General features: G+C 62.7%; 1 protein-coding gene across 1 annotated transcript; it reads left to right on the plus strand.

The window, feature by feature from the left end:
- Positions 1-728: 728 nt before the first annotated feature.
- On the plus strand, positions 729-14,669 carry NCKAP1L (NCK associated protein 1 like). The gene is made up of 31 exons (XM_069879397.1): positions 729-893; positions 1,131-1,241; positions 1,565-1,657; positions 1,756-1,812; positions 1,894-2,036; positions 2,116-2,206; positions 2,530-2,667; positions 2,768-2,816; positions 3,506-3,662; positions 4,375-4,431; positions 4,732-4,828; positions 5,521-5,630; positions 5,751-5,883; positions 5,980-6,061; positions 6,277-6,335; positions 6,718-6,863; positions 7,110-7,242; positions 7,340-7,459; positions 8,038-8,177; positions 8,955-9,086; positions 9,195-9,413; positions 9,507-9,637; positions 10,273-10,370; positions 10,733-10,820; positions 10,892-10,974; positions 11,069-11,149; positions 11,574-11,667; positions 11,822-11,938; positions 12,249-12,358; positions 12,441-12,530; positions 14,082-14,669. The coding sequence occupies exons 1-31, from the start codon at positions 792-794 to the stop codon at positions 14,205-14,207; spliced, it is 3,387 nt and encodes a 1,128-aa protein (XP_069735498.1). The 5' UTR covers positions 729-791; the 3' UTR covers positions 14,208-14,669.
- Positions 14,670-18,485: the final 3,816 nt, after the last annotated feature.

The raw sequence follows: 18,485 nt of genomic DNA on the forward strand, positions 1-18,485 counted from the left end.
ATAGACAGTGTCACAGCCCCAGTGTCACAGCCCCAGGGTCACAGCCCCAGTGTCACACAGTGTCACACAGTGTCACACAGACAGTGTCACAGAGTGTCACACAGTGTCACACAGCCCCAGTGTCACACAGACAATGTCACACACAGCCAGTGTCACACAGCCCCAGTGTCACAGCCCCAGTGTCACACAGACAGTGTCACACAGCCCTGGTGTCACACAGAGACAGTGTCACACAGCCAGAGTCACATAGACAGGGTCACAGTCCCAGTGTCACATGGCCCCAGTGTCACACACAGCCAGTGTCACACAGCCCCAGTGTCACACAATGTCACATAGCCCCAGTGTCACACAGCCAGTGTCACACAGTGAGTGTCACACAGCCCTGGTGTCACACACGGAGCCCTAGTGTCACACAGTCACAGTTTCACACCGCCCCGGTGTAAGGTTGTGGTGGCACCATCAGTCGTGTCACACAGCCCCAGTGTCACACAGAGACAGTGTCACACAGCCCTGGTGTCACACAGCCCTGGTGTCACATTGTCCTGGGGTCACCCAGCCACGGCACAGCCATCAGCGATGTCCCCCAGCCACGGTGTCCCCCAGCCACGGTGTCACCCCGCCACGGCGTCGGGCTCCGATGGTGTCACGGGGTGGTGGCATCATCACGTGGTGGTGGCCCCGGCGTAGGGCCCAGCCCAGGAAGCCCAAGAAGGGGAAGTTGGGTTTTTTTGGTACCTTGGGGCCTCTCGGGGGCCGTGGAGACACGGGGACCCCCCCATCCCGCTGACACCATGTCGCTGCCCCCCATCTACCAACACAAGTTGGCGGAGAAGTTGACGATCCTCAACGAGCGGGGTCGGGGCGTCCTCGTCCGCATCTACAACATCAAGAAGGTGGAAGCGGCGTTTAGGGGGAGGGTCTGGATGCGCAGAGGCCCCTGGAGGGGTGGGATTCGGGGTGCAGGACACCAGGGTCCCCCCGCTCCATCCCCGACCTCATGAGGAAGAGCTTGGGTTCTACCTGGAACGAGGGTTGGGAAGGAACGGGGTGGTGGCACTGGGGGTGGGGTGGGGGGCTGAGCCCCACAGGGGGGATTTGGGGGTTCTGATGCTTTGGGGGGGTCTCCACAGACCTGCTCGGAACCCAAGACGCGGCCGCCCTTCCTCGGCGACAAAGCTATGGAAGCTTCCATCAAGTTCATCAACAAGAAGTTTCCTCACCTGGACGTGCGGAGCAGCACCGTGAGAGACCCTCTGTCCCTAATCCCTTGTCACATCCTCCTGGGTGACCCTCTCTGTCACCCCATCTCAACTGTCCCCTTGGTGTCCTCCCACTCCCAGTGTCCCCCCCCATGTCACCCCTCCTGGATGTCCCCCCTCTGTCACACCACCCCAATTGTCTTCCCTGTGGCCCCCTCTCCACAAATGTCCCCTCTGTGCTCCCCAACCCTGATTGTCCTCCCTGGGTCCCACCCTCCCCTGAGTGTCACCCCTTGGTGGCCCCTACCTCGAATGTCCCCCCCCGGTGTCCCCTCACCCCGACTGTCCCCTCCTTCCCCTTGCAGCAGCACCTGGGGCCGGTGCACAAGGACAAAGGGGACATTGTCCGGACACTGGGACCCTTTTACCACACCTTCTTGGATCTCCTGGAGTTCCGGGTGAGCTGGAGCATGACGTGGGGGGCACAGGGGAGTTTTGGGGCCCAGACCCAGAGGGGGCACAGCTGTGACGTGTCCCCATGTCCCCTCCCTCCCAGGACCACGTCTACGAGCTGCTCAACACCATTGACGCCAGCCAGTGCTTCTTCGACATTGTGAGTGGGACATGGGGTGTCCTGGGTTGAGGAGCACTTTGGGGGCGCCACCACCGCACCCACACACTGTCCCCTCCTCAGAACATCAACTACGACTTCACCAAGAGCTACTTGGACCTGGTTGTCACCTATGTGTCCCTCGTCCTTCTCCTGGCCCGCACTGAAGACCGCCGGTTGCTCATCGGCATGTACCACTGTGCCCACGAGATGAGCCACGGCTCCAGGTGACTCGCGTGTCCCCACACAGATGTGTCACCGACCCCCGTGTCACCGCCCCTGAGCCCTGTGTCCCCCTCCCCGTAGTGACCCCAGCTTCGCCCGCCTGGGGCAGATGGTGTTGGAGTACGACCACCCTCTCAAGAAGCTGATGGAGGAATTTGGACCTCACACCAAGGTGGGATGGGGCTCCTCACACAAGATGGGATGAGGATCCTCACCCCAAGATGGGATGAGACTCCTCACACCAAGGTGGGATGGGGCTCCTCACCCAAGATGGGATGAGGCTCCTCACACCTAGATGAGGCTCCTCACCCCAGGATGGGATGGGGCTCCTCACACCAAGGTGGGATGGGGCTCCTCACCCAAGATGGGATGGGGCTCCTCACACCTAGATGAGGCTCCTCACCCCAAGATGGGATGGGGCTCCTCACAACCAGCAGGGCCACATCCTATCCCAACCCACCCCACAGCCTCTCCCGCTGTCCCCTTGTCCCCCAGGCTGTCACCAGTGCCCTCCTGTCCCTCCATTTCCTCTTCGCCCGGAGGAACCAAGGAGCTGAGCAGTGGCGCAGCGACCAGCTCCTCAGCCTGCTCGGCACCGCGGGCACCATGCTCAGCCCCGCCAGCTCCGACACTGTGAGTGCCACCACGCTGAGGGGACCAGGACATGTCCTGGCGAGGCTGCTTGGGTGTGTGGGGGCTGAGGATGGTGACATGGTGACATCTGTGTCCCCAGATGGCCTGCGAGTACCTGTCCCTGGAGGTGATGGAGCGCTGGATCCTCAGTGAGTCCTCGTGCTGCCCACGGGTCCCCAGCCCCACGTGGCCACCTTGGCTCCTCATTTTGGGTCAGGGTCCCATCCCCATTTGGGCACAGGGTCCCGTCCCCACGTGGGCACAGGGTCCCCAGCCCCGTGTGGGCACAGGGTCCCCATCTTCATGTGGGCACAGGGTCCCCATCCCCATGTGGGCGCAGGGTCCCCAGCCCTGTGTGGCCACCCTGGCTCCTCATTTTGGATCAGGGTCCCCATCTCCATGTGGGCACAGGGTCCCCAGCCCCGTGTGGGCACCCTGGCTCCTCATTTTGGGTCAGGGTCCCCATCTCCACGTGGGCACAGGGTCCCCAGCCCCATGTGGGCACCCTGGCTCCTCATTTTGGGTCAGGGTCCCCATCCCCATGTGGGCGCAGGGTCCCCATCTCCATGTGGCCACCCTGGCTCCTCATTTTGGGTCAGGGTCCCCATCTCCACGTGGGCACAGGGTCCTCATCTCCATGTGGGCACCCTGGCTCCTCATTTTGGGTCAGGGTCCCCATCTCCACGTGGGCACAGGGTCCCCAGCCCCATGTGGGCACCCTGGCTCCTCATTTTGGGTCAGGGTCCCCATCTCCATGTGGGCACAGGGTCCCCATCTCCATGTGGGCACAGGGTCCCCATCTCCATGTGGCCACCCTGGCCTGATGCTGTGCCCGCAGTGGGGTTCCTGGTGTGCCCGGGGGCGCTGAGCTCGTCCCCGCAGTGCCTGGAGCTGTGGCGGCTGGCGCTGCAGGGCTCGCTCCACGTCACCCTCCTCCGCGATGAGACCCTCCAGGTCCACAAGGTCACCGAGGAGCTGCTCGGCAGCCTCAAGGGGTAACGACGGTGCCAGTGCCGGGCAGGGGCCAAGGGGGCTGGCGGGGGTGCCAGGGGACTCTGCTGGCAGCTCCGCTGGGTGTCAAGGGGTTGTACTGGGTACCAGTGGGTTGTACTGGGTGCCAAGGATTTGTAGTGGGTGTCAGGGGGTTGTGTTTGGTTCCAGGAGGTTGTGTTTGGTTCTAGGAGGTTGTACTGGGTGCCAGTAGGTTTTACTGGATGCCAGGGGATTATACTGGATGCCAGAGGATTGTGCTGGGTGCTAGAAGACTTCTCAGGGTGCCAGGAGGTTGTACTGGGTACCTGGGGTTTATACTGGGTGCCAGGGGATTATACTGGATGCCAGTGGGCTGTGCTGGGTGCCAATGGGTTGTGCTGGGTGCCAGGGTGTTGTGCTGGGTGCCAGAAGACTTCGCAGGGTGCCAGGGGGTTGTACTGGGTGCTAGGATATTGTACTGGGTGCCAGAGGGTTGTACTGGGTGCCAGGGGGTTGTACTGGGTGCCAGGGGGTTTTACTGGGTACCAGTGGGTTGTGCTAGGGTATTGTACTGGGTGCCAGGGGATTCTGCTGGGTGCCAGGGGGTTGTGTTGCATTCTAGAAGACTTTCTAGGATCCCAGGAGGTGCCCCAGGGGCTCTGTGGGTGCTCGGGGCTCTCCTGGGTGCCGTGCCGGGTGCTGTGCCCGGCATTGCCTCCCGTGGCTTTCCCACAGGTACGGAAAGAGGGTGACGGATCTCAAGGAGTGCAAGGAACACGCTGTGGCTCACAGGTTGGGGTCTCAGTAGGGGTACGGGGGGTCCCAGGGGTCCTGGGGAGCTGGGAGGCCCAGGGGAATCCCAAACCATTGCAGGGTCCCATGAGTCCCAGGGTGCAGGGGGTGCCCAGGAGCTCCTGGGGGTGTCAGTGAAGTTGGGGTGTCCCACCTGGGGCCACGCTGGCCTGTGCCGTATCCCCCATCTTAGCCATGTGGTGCCTGGGATGTCCCCACTGGGGGAGCGATGGCTTGGGAGGGTCTGTTGGGTGGTCCTGGCCCTGACCCCCACCCTGACCCCCACCCTGACCCCTGCAGCGGGTCCCTGCACCGGGGCCGGCGAGCGTACCTGCGCGGGGCTGTGCGGGAGCTGCAGGCGCTGCTGGAGGATCAACCCGGGCTGCTGGGCCCCAAGGTGAGCACGGGGGTGAGGGGGCTGCGGGGCAGGGATTGGGGTGCAGGGGCTGTGGGGGTGCAAGGATTGGGGTGCAGGGGCTGTGTGGGTGCAGGGATTGGGGTGCAGGGGCTGCATGGGCGCAAGTATTGGGGTGCAGGAGCTGCATGCATGCAGCGATTGGGGTGCAGGGGCTGCATGGTTGCAAGGATTAGGGTGCAGGGGCTGCATGCATGCAGCGATTGGGGTGCAGGGGCTGCATGGTTGCAAGGATTAGGGTGCAGGGGCTGCATGCATGCAGAGATTGGGGTGCAGGGGCTGCATGGTTGCAAGGATTAGGGTGCAGGGGCTGCATGCATGCAGAGATTGGGGTGCAGGGACTGTGCGGTTGCAAGGATTAGGGTGCAGGGGCTGCATGCATGCAGGGATTGGGGTGCAGGGGCTGCGTGGGTGCAAGGATTGGGGTGCAGGGGCTGCGTGCATGCAGGGATTGGGGTGCAGGGGCTGCGTGGGTGCAAGGATTGGGGTGCAGGGGCTGCGTGCATGCAGGGATTGGGGTGCAGGGGCTGCGTGGGTGCAAGGATTGGGGTGCAGGGGCTGTGTGGGTGCAGGGATTGGGGTGCAGGTGGGGTCTGGTGGGGTGACAGCGACCAGTGCCACCAGTGCCAACTCAGTGGCTGTGCCTGGCACCTTTTAACCCCTGCTGTGCCCAGGCCCTCTTCGTCTTCATGGCGCTCTCCTTCTGCCGGGACGAGGTGAGCTGGCTGGTGCGACACGCCGAGCACGTCACCAAGACCAAGACGCCCGAGGACTTCGCTGACAGGTAGGCACGGGGTTCTGGGGGGGATCCGTGCCCACGGGCTGGTGGGGATTGTCCTGGGGTGCTGCTGGCCCCGAGGGGATGTAGGGGGCACAGCCAGGTGACCGATGGCTCTGGTGGCAGCCACATCGCGGAGCTGCTCTTCCTGATGGAGCAGCTGCGGAGCCTGGTGCGCCGGCAATTCCGAGTGCTCCAGCGCTACCACGTCCAGTACCTGGCCCGCTTCGATGCCCTTGTGCTCAGTGAAGTCATCCAGGTACTGCAGGGCTGCTCTGTGTCCCCTATTTGGGGTGGCCCTGTCCCCTGTCACCTCCCCCCCCCCTTTATCCTGACCCCATCCCTGGTCTCACAGAACCTTTCCGTGTGCCCTGAGGAGGAGTCCATTATCCTCTCATCCTTCGTCAGCTCCCTCTCGTCTCTCACTCTCAAGGAAGGTAGGGATTGTGTCCCCCTGGCACTGCAAGGGACCGATGTCCCCCTGCAATGTCCCTGGCACTGCTGGGGATCCCTCTCCCCCTGCCCCGAGAGCCTTGCAGAAGTTCCACACCACGCTGGGCATCCAGGAACGGGCTTGTGGGGCAATGAGGTGTCCTGGGGGTAGGCACTGTCCCCCAGACTGGCACCCCCAGACCCCTCCGTGTCCCCGCAGGGGATGACAAGGACCAGTTTGATTTCACACCGCTCCGCCTGGACTGGTTCCGGCTGCAGGTGCTGCCTTCTCGCTCCTTTCCCCATCCCAAACTCCATCATCACTCCTGCCCCTGTGCCATTCTCTTCCTCTCTCCTCCTTCACATCCCTTTCCCCGCTGCTGTCCCCATCCCTGTCCTCATCCTCATTCCCATCCCTTCCTCGTCCTCGTTCCCATCCCTCTCCTCGTACTCCTTCCCATCCCTTTCCTCATTGCTGTCCCCATCCCTTCCTTGTCTTCATTCCCATCCCTGTCCTCCTTCCCATCCCTCTCCTCATCCTCCTTCCCATCCCTGTCCTCGTCCCCATCCCTCTCCTCATCCTCCTTCCCATCCCTTTCCCCGTTGCTGTCCCCATCCCTGTCCTCGTCCTCGTCCTCCCCTGACGCTGCCGTCCCCCTAGGCCTATACGAGCGTGGCCAAAGCTTCGCTGCCGCTGGGCTCCAACCCCGACGTGGGTCGCATCATGAACCTCATTGTCTTCCACACCAAACTCCTTGACTCCCTGGAGGAGCTGCTGGCCGAGGTCTCTGACCTCTCCGACCTGTGGTGAGCGCAGCCGCCCGCTCTGCCTCAGTTTCCCCACAGCCACAGAGGAAAAGAGGGTTGGGGTGGGAAGGGATGGAGGTGGCCATGGGGGACGTGTCACCATCGGAAAGGTTGGGTAAGGTTAGGTGACACACACGTGGCACGAGAGCAGTGAGTCCAGAGAGACAAATGCCCTTCTCTCGTCCTTCCTGCCCCCCTCCTGCCCTCTTTGTCCTCCTCTCCTGCCTTTCTGCCCCTCTCCTGCAGTTTCTACCCTCGTCCCGTGGAGAAGATGTTCGTGATGACGCTGGAGGAGCCCTCGATGCTTCGCTACAGCATCGCCTTCCCCCTGCTCTGCAGCCACTTCTCCCGCTGCGTCCACCCCATGTGCCCCGAGGAGGTGGGTCCTGCTGCCCGGGGAGGGGACACGGGGGGGCAACTGGTGGCCATGACTCCACGCCACGTCCCACGCCGGTGCCACGGGTTTCTCTCCACAGCATCCCCACCTGAAGGCCGTGGCGCTGGGGCTGTGCAACAAGTTCCTGGAGGAGATGGCCCGGCAAGCCAGCGCCTGCGTGATGGATGCCTGCGCCGAGCAGCACAACCTCAGTGAGCAGGTGAGGGTTGCATCTCCAGGGCATCTGAGGTCTCCACGACCTTTGAGGTCTCCATCACTTTCAAGATCTTGATGGCCTTTGAGGTCTCCATGGCCTTGGGTATCTCTGTGGCCCTTGGGTTCTCCAGGGATTCTGAGGTCTTCACGACCTTTGAGGTCTCCATCACTTTCAGGATCTTGATGGCCTTTGAGGTCTCTGTGGGCTCCATGGCCTTTGGGATCTCTGTAGCCTCTGGAGTCTCTCTGGTCTCCAGGATCTCTGTAGTCTTTGGGTCTTCATGGCCCCTGTGGTCTCCATGATATTTGTGGCTTCCATGGTCTCCATGGCCTCAGGGGTATCTGTGGCCTCTGGGGTCTCTGTGGTGTATTTGTTCCTCGGGATGTCCACAAAATCCAGGGTCTCCAAGACCTCCAGGGTCTCCAAGACCTCCATGTTCTCCAAAGGCTTGAGAGAGCAGAGGCTGTGGGGGAAAGATCCAGCAGACCTTACCCCCAGTTCCACCTCGGGGACAGTGGCCTCTGGTCCTGGAGGTCCCAGTTGGGTTGTCCTCGTGGTGACCTGTGTCCCGTGTCCAGCAGCTGCTGCCCAAGCACTGCGCCTCCACCGTCAGCAAGGCCCGCAACAAGAAAACCCTGAAGCAGACGTCCAAGAAGGCAGAACCCGAGCGGGACAAGCCAGGAGCTGAGAGCCAGAGGAAGGACAGGACCCTCACCACCAAGTGAGAAGCACCTGGGCCTCCTGAGGGTGGGTGGGAGACACATGGTTTCAATCCAGGCTGGGGGAACGATGGGACTGGGAACAGCCCTGAGGAGAAGCTCCACATGAGCGCTCGGAGCCCAGAAACCACCCGTGTCCTGGTGGGACCAGCGGGGAGGGAGGGGATTGTCCCCTCTGCTCCGCTCTGGTGAGACCTAACCTGGAGCCCTGGATCCAGTTCTGGAGTCCTCAGCTCGGGAAGGACATGTAGCTGTTGGAGCGAGGCTAGAGGAGGCCACGGAGATGATCCGAGGGCTGGAGATCCTCTGCTATGAGGACAGGCTGAAAGAGTTGGGGTTGTTCAATCTGGAGAAGCGAAGGCTCTGGGGAGACCTTGGAGCAGCTTCCAGTATGGAAAGGGGCTCCAGGAAAGCTGGGGAGGGGCTCTTGATTGGGGAAGGAAGGGAGAGGATGAGGGGGAACAGTTTTGAGCTGGAAGAGGAGAGACTGAGATGAGATATTGGGAAGAAATTCTTCACAATGATCATGGGGAGGCCCTGGCCCAGGTTGTCCGGAGCACGGGGGCTGCCCCATCCCTGGAGGTGTCCAAGGCCAGGTTGGATGGAGCTTGGAGCCCCTGATCCAGTGGGAGGTGTCCCTGCCCATGGCAGGGGGTGAAACTGGATGGGCTTTGAAGTCCCTTCCAACCCAACCCGTTGTATGATGTGACGTGGGGGCCCGGTGTGACTGTGGGTTTGTCCTTGTGGGGTGGCTGATGGCACCTGTCCCCCCCCTCCAGCATGGACAAGCTGCACCTGACTCTGGCCGAGCTGTCCCTGAGCCTCAACCACGTGCCCAACTTCACCGTCTTCGAGCACGTGGTGACACCAGCCGAGTACCTCAGCAGCTACCTGGAGACACGCTTCACCAAGTAGGGACCCCTCCAGGGACACGGGACACATCCAGGGTGGCTTGTGGTCACCACCAGGTTGGGGACACTCGGTCGCAGCTCCTTGATAGCCCCATCGTGTCCCCACAGAGCCATCGTGGCCATGACCGCGTACAGCCAAGCCACGCAGGAGGTGGCCCGGCCTTCGGAGGTGCTGGTGGGGCTGAGCGCCTACGTGACCTTCATCCAGTCGCTGGGGCAGTTCGTGGGCTTGGACACGGCCCGGGTCATCCGCAGCGTCCTCCTGCAGCAGACGCAGCCCCGCGACGCTGCCGGAGAGCAGACCCTCACCACCATCTACACCAACTGGTGGGTCCCACGCGGAGATAGACGTTCTCCTTCTTGTGGGAGGTGGCCCCAAGATGCCACGGCTCGTGGGTCACGGCACCGTGGTGTCCGCAGGTACCTGGAGGCCCTGCTGCGCCAGGCCAGCACGGGGGCCATCATCCTGGCCCCGGCCCTGCAGGCTTTTACCACGGTGCCTCGCGAGGGTGAACCACCCTTCAGCGCCGCCGAGTTCTCTGACGTCTCAGGTGAGGGACACAAGGACACATGAGGGACATGGAGGGAGATATATGAGGGGGATTATGAGTTCAGTTCTGGAATCCCCAACATAAGAATCATAGAATCACCAGGTTTGAAGACCCACCGGACCATTGAGTCCAACCATTCCTATCAAATTCTAAACTGAAGAAGGACATGGAGCTGTTGGAGTGAGTCCAGAGGAGGTCGTGGAGATGATCCGAGGGCTGGAGAACCTCGAGGACAGGCTGAGAGAGCTGGGGTTGGTCAGCCTGGAGAAAAGAAGGCTCTGGGGAGACCTTAGAGCAGCTTCCAGTGTGGAAAGGGGCTCCAGGAAAGCTGGGGAGGGCAGGGAGAGGATGAGGGGAAGGGTTTTGAGCTGGAAGAGGAGAGATTGAGATGAGATTTTAGGAAGAAATGTTTTGCTGTGAGGGTTTGCCCAGAGCAGGGGTGGCTGCTCCATCCCTGGAGGTGTCCAAGCCCAGGTTGGATGGGGCTTGGAGCCCCTGATCCAGTGGGAGGTGTCCCTGCCCATGGCAGGAGGTGGATCTGGATGGGCTTTGAGGTCCCTTCCAACCCAAACCATTCCATGAGTCTATAATTGTCACCCCCAACCCTGCTGATGTCCCCATCCTCATCCCCACAGAGATGCGGGCACTGGCTGAGCTCATCGGGCCCTACGGCATGAAGTTCCTGAGCGATAACCTCATGTGGCACGTGGGCTCCCAGGTCACCGAGCTGAAGGTCTGTCTGGCCACTGGGTTGGAATCGGGGGTCTGGGACAAGGGTTGGGGTGCTGGGACCAAGGATGATCTGCTGGCACCAAGATGAGGGTGCCGGGACCAGGAGTGAGCTGTGAGGACCAGGATTGGGGTGCTGGGACCAGGATTGAGCTGTGAGGACCAGGATTGGGGTGGTGGGACCAGGTTCTGAGCATGGTGGTGGGACAGGCAGGGCCACCATGGGGACCACCCCAGCCCCTGCCTGGTCCTTGGGCTTGCTGGCCAGCACGGAGGGGACGCAGAAGGGCCTGGACGCTCAAGTCCTTCGCAGTCACCTGTGGACTTGCCGTGTCCTTGGTGCCACCAGCCTCCCATCTCCCACAGAAACTGGTCAATGAGAACATGGACACGCTGGTCCAGCTGCGCTCCAGCAAGCCCGAGCAGATGGCAGCTCTCCTGCCTCGCCTGACCTGTGAGTCTGGTGGACACTGGGGACACGGAGGGGGCACACGGACGTCCCCACTGACCTCTCTTCTCCTGCAGCGGCCGAAAACGTCCTGAAGCGCATGACAATCATCGGGGAGATCCTGAGCTTCCGTGCCATGGCCCAGCAGGGCCTGCGGGAGGTGGGTGCCCACCACCCCGTGGGACCCCCAGCCCCAGGTCCCACAGCCCCAGGGGCCACCAGGACCCCCCCCAGCACCCACCTTCTCTCGGCAGGTCTTCTCCCACCACTGCCCCTTCCTGATGGGCCCCATCGAGTGTCTGACGGACGTCGTCACCCCCGACACCGACATCCAGGTGGGTGCAGGGTTGGGGGACAGGGACAGGGTGGCACTTGCAGAGCTGTGCCCAGCTGGGGCTGGGGGCTGCTGGCCCGTACTTGCCGTGTGGGGTGTCACCACGTGGTGCTTCGTGTGACATCGTGTGGCATCGCATGGTCCTCTCTCTGTCCCCAGACTTCCTTCATCCTCAGCCTCCCTCTGTCTCCAACCTTCCCCCATCTCCAACCTCCCTCTGCCCCAAACCGCTGTGTCCCCAACCTCCTTCTGTCCCCAACCTCCTTGTGTCCTCCCCAACCTCCCTGTCCCCAACCTCCCTCTGCCCCTAACCACTGTGTCCCCAGCTTCCCCGTGTCCTCCTCAACCTCCTTCTGCCCCCAACCTCCCTGTGTCCTCCCTGTGTCCCCACCCTCCCTCCTGACCCTGTGTCCCTGTCACCACAGGTCACCCTGAGCATCTTCGAACTGGCTTCAGCTGCTGGGATCCCCTGTGAGGTTGACCCCGCGCTGGTCAATGTCCTCGCTGGCAGCAAGACGGGTACCGGGGTGGCTGCTGGGGTCCCCGGGGCTGTCCCTGAGCTGTGACTCTGCCTGGGACCCCCCAGCCCCACTCCCCTTCCCTGTGCCACCTCCCTGGGACACCCTGCGTCCCCTCTTGAACCCCTGTTTAGTGTCACCTCCCTCCCTGGCAGATGGCTCGTCTCCAGAGGAGGACTACAAGGTGGCCTGCCTGCTCCTGGTCTTTGTGGCCGTGTCCCTGCCCCTGCTGGCCTCCGACCCGGCGTCCGTCTACAACACCGAGGTGGACGGTGAGTCCTGGCTGTGTCCCCGTGTCCCCAGTCCTGCCTGTGTCCCCATGACCCCACAGTGCTTCAGTGTCCCTAGCTTTTCTCTGTCCCCAAGATCTCTTCATCCTCAGCCTCCCTCTGTCCCCAACCTCCCTCTGTCCCCAACAACCTGCATCCATAGCTTCACTCTGTCCCCAAGCTCCCTCCCTCCCAACCTCCCTGTGTCCCCAGCTTCTCTCTGTCCCCAAGATCTCTCCATCCCAACCTTCCTCCATCCCAGCCTTCCTTCATCCTCAGCCTCCCTGTGTCCCCAACCTCCCTCCGTCCCCAGGCTACAACAACAACATCCACTGCCTGGCCAAAGCCATCATCCATGTCTCAGCCGCCCTCTTCACCATCCACAACAAGAACATTGAGACCCACCTCAAGGAGTTCCTGCTGGTGAGAGCGCCCAGGGGCCACGGCTGTGCCCGGCGGGGGGGGTGGGCATCGTCCCCAGGACTGATCCAGATGTGTCCCACAGCTGGCGTCCGTCAGCCTCCTCCAGCTGGGCCAGGAGACGGACAAGCTGCGGGTCAGGAACCGCGACTCCATCTCCCTCCTCATGCAGCTGGTGAGTGACGGCTCCTCGAATCCTGGGGTCAGTTCTGGGCCCTCCCCACAAGAAGGATGTTGAGGCTCTGGAGCGAGTCCAGAGAAGAGCAACGAAGCTGGGGAGGGGGCTGGAGAAGAAGAGGAGCGGCTGAGAGAGCTGGGGGGGTTTAGGCTGGAGAAGAGGAGGCTGAGGGGAGACCTCATTGCTCTCTGCAACTCCCTGAGAGGAGGTTGTGGAGAGGAGGGAGCTGGGCTCTTCTCCCAAGGGACAGGGGACAGGACGAGAGGGAATGGCCTCAAGCTCCACCAGGGGAGGGTCAGGCTGGACATTAGGAGAAAATTTTTCCCGGAAAGGGTCATTGGTCCCTGTCAGAGGCTGCCCAGGGAGGGGGTTGAGTCCCCTTCCCTGGAGGGGTTTAAGGGCCGGGTGGACGAGGTGCTGAGGGACATGGGTTAGTGATTGATGAGCCATGGGGTGCCCTTGGTTGGACCCATCCCAGCTCCCTGTTTCTGCTGTTCCGGCCTCCTGCCCCCAGGCAGCTCGAGGTCCTCGGTGCTTGCCCAGCTCCAGTTGTCTTGGGGGCCCCAATCCTGCTCCAGCACCCCAGGGTGAGGTCGGGGTGGTGCTGGGGCTGGGATTGGTATTCAGGGAGCACTCCCTGTGGCTGCAAAGCAATCTAAATGCAAATGATGCTGCTGGAGAAGGTGGCTGCCCGTGGCCTGGACAAGGAGAACCTTCTGCTGGGTGACAAACCGGCTGGAGGACGGGCCCAGGGAGCGGTGGGGATGGAGGTCGATCCAGTTGGGTACCGGTCACACGCTGTGTCCCCAGGGCTCAGGGTTGGGGCAGGCTCTGTTCAACACGTTTCTCCAGGATCTGGATGAAGGGATTGAGTGCTCCCTCAGTCACTTTGCAGATGACACCAAGCTGGGTGGGACTCTTGGTCTACTGGAGGCTTTGCAGAGGGATCGGGACAGGCTGGATCCACGGGCTGAGGCCAGGAGGATGGGGTTCTAGGAGCAGCTGAGGGACCTTGGAGGTGGGGGGGTTGGTCTGGAGAAGAGGAGGCTGAGGAGAGACCTCATTGCTCTCTCCAACTCCCTGAGAGGAGGTTGTGGAGAGGAGGGAGCTGGGCTCTTCTTCCAAGGGACAGGGGACAGGACGAGAGGGAATGGCCCCAAGGAGCACCAGTAGAGGTTTAGATTGGCTATTAGGAGATATTTCCTCACCAAACGGGTTCTCAGGCCCTGGCAGAGGCTGCCCAGGGGGGTAGCAGAGTCCCCATCCCTGGAAGGGTTCAAAAGCCGAGTAGGGAGTAGAGGAGGTGCTCAGAGATGGTTTTGTAGCGGACAGGGATGGTTGGACTCGATGATCTCAAAGGTCTTTTACAACCATTCTGTGGTTCAAACCTTCCCATCTGGAGCTGGGGCACAAGACCCACTGGGGAGGGAGCACCGAGCGCTGCCAGGGACGGGGTGGGCGACAGCTCCTCCCCCCTCCAGCAACAAGGAGTGGGGAAACTGAGGCACGGGCTGGGGGGACGCCGACGCCGTGGGACCCCTCTTTCAGATCGTGGCGGAGTCGTCCTTCCTGACGGTGGACATGCTGGAGAGCTGCTTCCCCTACGTGCTGCTCCGCAACGCCTACCGTGAGGTGTGCCGCGAGCACGCGCTCAGCAGGGGTCCCTCGCACTGAGCGCCACCCCCTCCCTCAAACCGACCTGCGCAGGGACCCCCAGTGTCCCCAACCGTCCCCTTTCAACTGTGAGTCGCATCAACCTTCCCCCTTCCACCCCGGATGCCGTCATGGCATTCCCAACCACCTCCCTTCAAACACTGGTGGCATCAACCACCACTTCGAACCACTGGAAGCCACCATGATGTCTCCAACCATCTCCCTTCAAACACTGGTGGCACCAACTGTCTCCCTTCAACCTCTGAAAGCCACCACAGTGTCCCCAACTGTCTCCCTTCAACTGGTGGTGGCATCAACCACCTCTTACAACCACTGGAAGCCACCATGATGTCCCCAACCGTCTCCCTTCAAACACTGGCGGCATCAACCATCCCCTTCAACCTCTGGATGCCACCACAGCATCCCTAGGAGTCCCCATCCTGTCTCTCCCACCCACTGCTGCCTTCACTAAACCACTTTGTCCCCCAAAACGGTTGTGTCCAGCTCGTGGTGGGAAGGGAACTGGAGAACAGGCAACGCGTGCTCGCAGCCCAGAAACCCCCTGTGTCCTGGGCTGCACCCAGAGCGGTGGGACCAGAGGGAGGGAGGGGATGCTCTGGTGAGACCAAACCTGGAGCCCTGGGTCCAGCTCTGGAGTCCTCAATGGAAGAAAGAGATGGGACTGCTGGAACGGGTCCAGAGGAGGCCACAGAGATGATCTGAGGGCTGGAGAACCTCCTGTGTGAGGACAGGTTGGGAGAGTTGAGGTTGTTCAGCCTGGAGAAGGGAAGGCGATGAGGAGACCTTCGAGCAGCTTCCAGGACTGAAAAAGGCTCCAGGAAAGCTGGGGAGGGGCTCTTGATCAGGGAGTGGGGGGAGAGAACGAGGGGAACGGTTTTCAGCTGAAGGAGGAGAGGTTGAGATGAGAACTTAGGAGGAAACATTTTGCTGTGAGGGTGGGGAGGCCCTGGCCCAGGTTGCCCAGAGCAGGGGTGGCTGCCCCATCCCTGGAGGGGTTCAAGGCCAGGTTGGATGGAGCTTGGAGCCCCTGATCCCACGCGAGGTGTCCCTGCCCAGGGCAGAGAGTGGGACTTTGAGGTGTCTTCCAACCCAACCCATTCCAGGACTCTACGATTCTACGCTCCTGGTTGCCCTAGTGCCTCAGTTTCCCCCACTCACCTGTTTCAAGTCACGTTCTCCCCTCCTCCTCCTCCTCCTCCTCCTCCTCCTTCCCCCCCATCTCGAGGTGGTTATTTTCCCTCCCGTGCCACGTCTTGGCGAAGAATTAATGGGGCGAGCGAAGGAGGCGACAGCGCGGCCGTTGCCATTCCGCTCACGGCTGCTCCGGGATGAGTCACCGGCCGCGCCGCCAGCAGGACCGGTGGCCACCGTGGCCACGAGCCCCCTTGGCAGAGCCCCCTTTGGTCCCAGGGCTGCAAGAAGCCAAGGTCTCATGCTTTGAGGATGCTGAGGTACCAAGGCTTGAGGATGCTGAGGTCTCATGCTCTGAGGATGCTGAGCTCTCATGGTTTGAGGGTGTTGAGGTCCCAAGGCTCGAGGATTCCGAGCGCGCAGTGATCGCATGGCCAAGCATTCAGTCGCCTGCGTCCGGCGCTAATTGTGTTATTAATTCATTTTTTGGGGGGCGGGGGGAAGAAATGACTCTGGAATCATCTCCCCCCCCCTCGTCTCCTTTCTTCCCCTCCGCCTGCGCTCCCAGGGGGCTGAACTCCCTCAATTACCGCCCAGAACCTGCTGATTATTCCAGCTTGCTGCAAAAATCTATTTTCGCGCTCATCAATCACGCTACCGAGCGGCAACCGCGCCTTTGTCTCGCGCTTCAGCTCTGCCCACGGCCTCTCCCGCGCCCGACACCCCCTTTTTGTTCCCCCCCCCAAAACCTCGGGGTGCTCCGTGCTGCAGGGTCTCCTCTTCTGCTCAAGTTAATCCTGCTCCGAGCACCCCCAAACGCTTGGGGACCCCACAGAGGGAGGTCACGCACTGAAAGTGGGGGGCTCGCAGCCTCCCCCCCTGCTGAGCCTGGAATCCAATCGGGGGTCCCTTGGGTGCCCCCCACTTCAAGGTGCTCCGTGCTTTGGGGTCCCCTCTTTTGATTGAGACAACCCTGCTTTAAGCACCCCCTAAATCTTGGGGTCCCCAGCAGGGTGAGGGGCTTGAGCCCCCCCTTGCTGAGCCTGGCATCCAGGTGGGGGTCCTCGGGGTGCCCCCAACACCCCCCAAAAGCTGAGGGTGCCCGTGGGAGGGGGCACAGCCCCCTGTTTTTGGGGCTAAACACTCGCATTCCTTCACTTGAGTTGCTGCCTTCAGCCCAGCTTTGAGCACCCCCAAACGCTTGGGGACCCCAAAGTGTCCCCAGTGGGGTGAGGGCGCTCTCACGCCATGGATGGGGGGCTCGCAGCCCCCCCCTGCTGAACCTGGCATCCAAATGGGGGTCCCATGGGTGCCCCCCATCCCCCTAAAAGCTGTGGGTGCCCCGGGAGGGGGCTCAGCCCCTGTTTTTGGGGCTAAATCTTTGCACCCCGGGCAGCAGCCGTGGGTGCCACCAGCCAAGGGCAGGAGGTGGCCCAGCCTGGCAAGCAGGGACATCACGGGGTGGCCTGGGGGGGCCTGGCCGAGGTGGGGGGGGGTCCGAATGGGGTGTCCCCCAGCCCCCCGTGCAGGTGCCGTACACACCTACGACGTTACGTAAGGGATTATTAATATTTCGTGGGGGCTGCAGCTCCGCACGTGCCGTGGGAAGCAGCGCGGGGGCTGCTGGGACCCCCAGCTCCCTGGGACCCCCCCTCAAGGCTCTAGCACCCCGAAACCACCCCCCCCCCCTCCAGCCCTGCTAGCTCGAGGTTTCCTGGTGGGACAAGGAGAGTGGGGGGCACAGGGTGTGGGGCAGGGGTTGTGGGGCAGCAGTGGGGCGTCCGTGACTTATGAATTGGGGTCCCCTCGAGCTCAGGTTGCCCCCCCAGCCCTGCTCCCCAAAAGTTCCGTGGTGGGACAGAGGATGGGGGGCACAGGGTGTGGGGCAGGGGGCTGTGGGGCAGGGAGTGGGGCTGGGGGAAGCGAGGGGCACAGGGACCCCCAACCTGCCCCCTCCGTGGGGCACCGGGGGGGCTCCAGCCCCTTCCCCACCTTCCAAACCCAGGGACACCTCCATAGCCCCCCTGGGGTCCCTGCACCCCCAGCTCTATAGGGGTCCTGGGGTGACCCCCAGGGTCTGGGGGTGCAACCTGTATCGCCTCATGGGGTCCGAGGAGCCCCATAAGGGGTCTTGGGGTGCAACCCCTATCACCCTCTGGGGTCCTGGGGTCCCTGCACCCCCAGCTCTATAGGGGTCCTGGGGTGACCCCCAGGGTCTGGGGGTGCAACTTGTATCGCCCCATGGGGTCCAGGAAGCCCCATAAGGGGTCTTGGGGGGCAACTCCTATCCCCTCTTGGGGTCCTGGGGTCCTTCCTCTCCCCCAGCCCCACACAGGGGTCCTGGGGTACCCCCGAGGGTCTTGGGGTGCAACCCCTATTGCCCCAGAGGGATCCTGGGGTGCCCCCCCCGGGGTGCCTGCACCCCCCCCCAGCTCCGTAGGGGTCTAGGGGTGCCCCCAGGGGTCTTGGGGTACAACCCTTATCACCCCATAGGGGTCCCGGGGACCTTCCTCTCCTGTAGACCCGTGGGGGTCCTTGCATCCCCCTCCCCATAGGGTCCCCCCACATCCCCATAGGGTCTTGCCGCATCTTCTTGGGGACCCCTCCTTCCTATAGGATCCCCCTCCCCATAGGGTTCCCCCCCTTTCCCATAGGATCCCCCTCCTCATGGGGTCACACCCCTCTCCATAGGGTCCCCCCACATCCCCATAGGGTCTCCCCACATCCCCAAGGGGTCCCCCCCTTTCCCATAGGATCCCCCTCCTCATAGGGTCAAACCCCTACCCATAGGGTCCCCCTCCCCACGTTGTACCCCCCCCCGGGGGTCCTCCCTCTCCATAGGGTCCCCCTCCCCATGTTGTACCCCCTCCCCATGGGGTCCCCCCCTCCCCATAGGTTTCCCCTTCCCCATAGGGTCCCCCCCCCCGCGGGTCCCCCCTCCCCAGCTCGGGGCTGGGCGGTCCCCGGTGCTGCCCCCGCCCCCCGGCTCCCCCCGCCCCCCCCCCCCGCCCCCCGCCGGTACCGGCACCGGGAAAGTTGCGGCGAGACCCGGGCGGCCGCAGCAGAACCGGCGGCACCGGCAGCACCGGGGAACGGCGGCACCGGAGGCATCAGCAGCACCGGGGGCACCGGCTGCATCAGCGGCTT

This window comes from Phaenicophaeus curvirostris, chromosome 38, assembly GCF_032191515.1.
Source record: "Phaenicophaeus curvirostris isolate KB17595 chromosome 38, BPBGC_Pcur_1.0, whole genome shotgun sequence".
Lineage (NCBI taxonomy): Eukaryota > Metazoa > Chordata > Aves > Cuculiformes > Cuculidae > Phaenicophaeus > Phaenicophaeus curvirostris.

Bases quoted from the DNA above. Each gene is read 5' to 3' on its own strand.
- NCKAP1L (XM_069879397.1), top strand. From the start codon at position 792: ATGTCGCTGCCCCCCATCTACCAACACAAGTTGGCGGAGAAGTTGACG. The intron at 4,432-4,731 runs GTTGGGGTCTCA...TGACCCCTGCAG, and splicing joins GAACACGCTGTGGCTCACAG to CGGGTCCCTGCACCGGGGCC. The intron at 12,359-12,440 runs GTGAGAGCGCCC...TGTGTCCCACAG, and splicing joins ACCTCAAGGAGTTCCTGCTG to CTGGCGTCCGTCAGCCTCCT.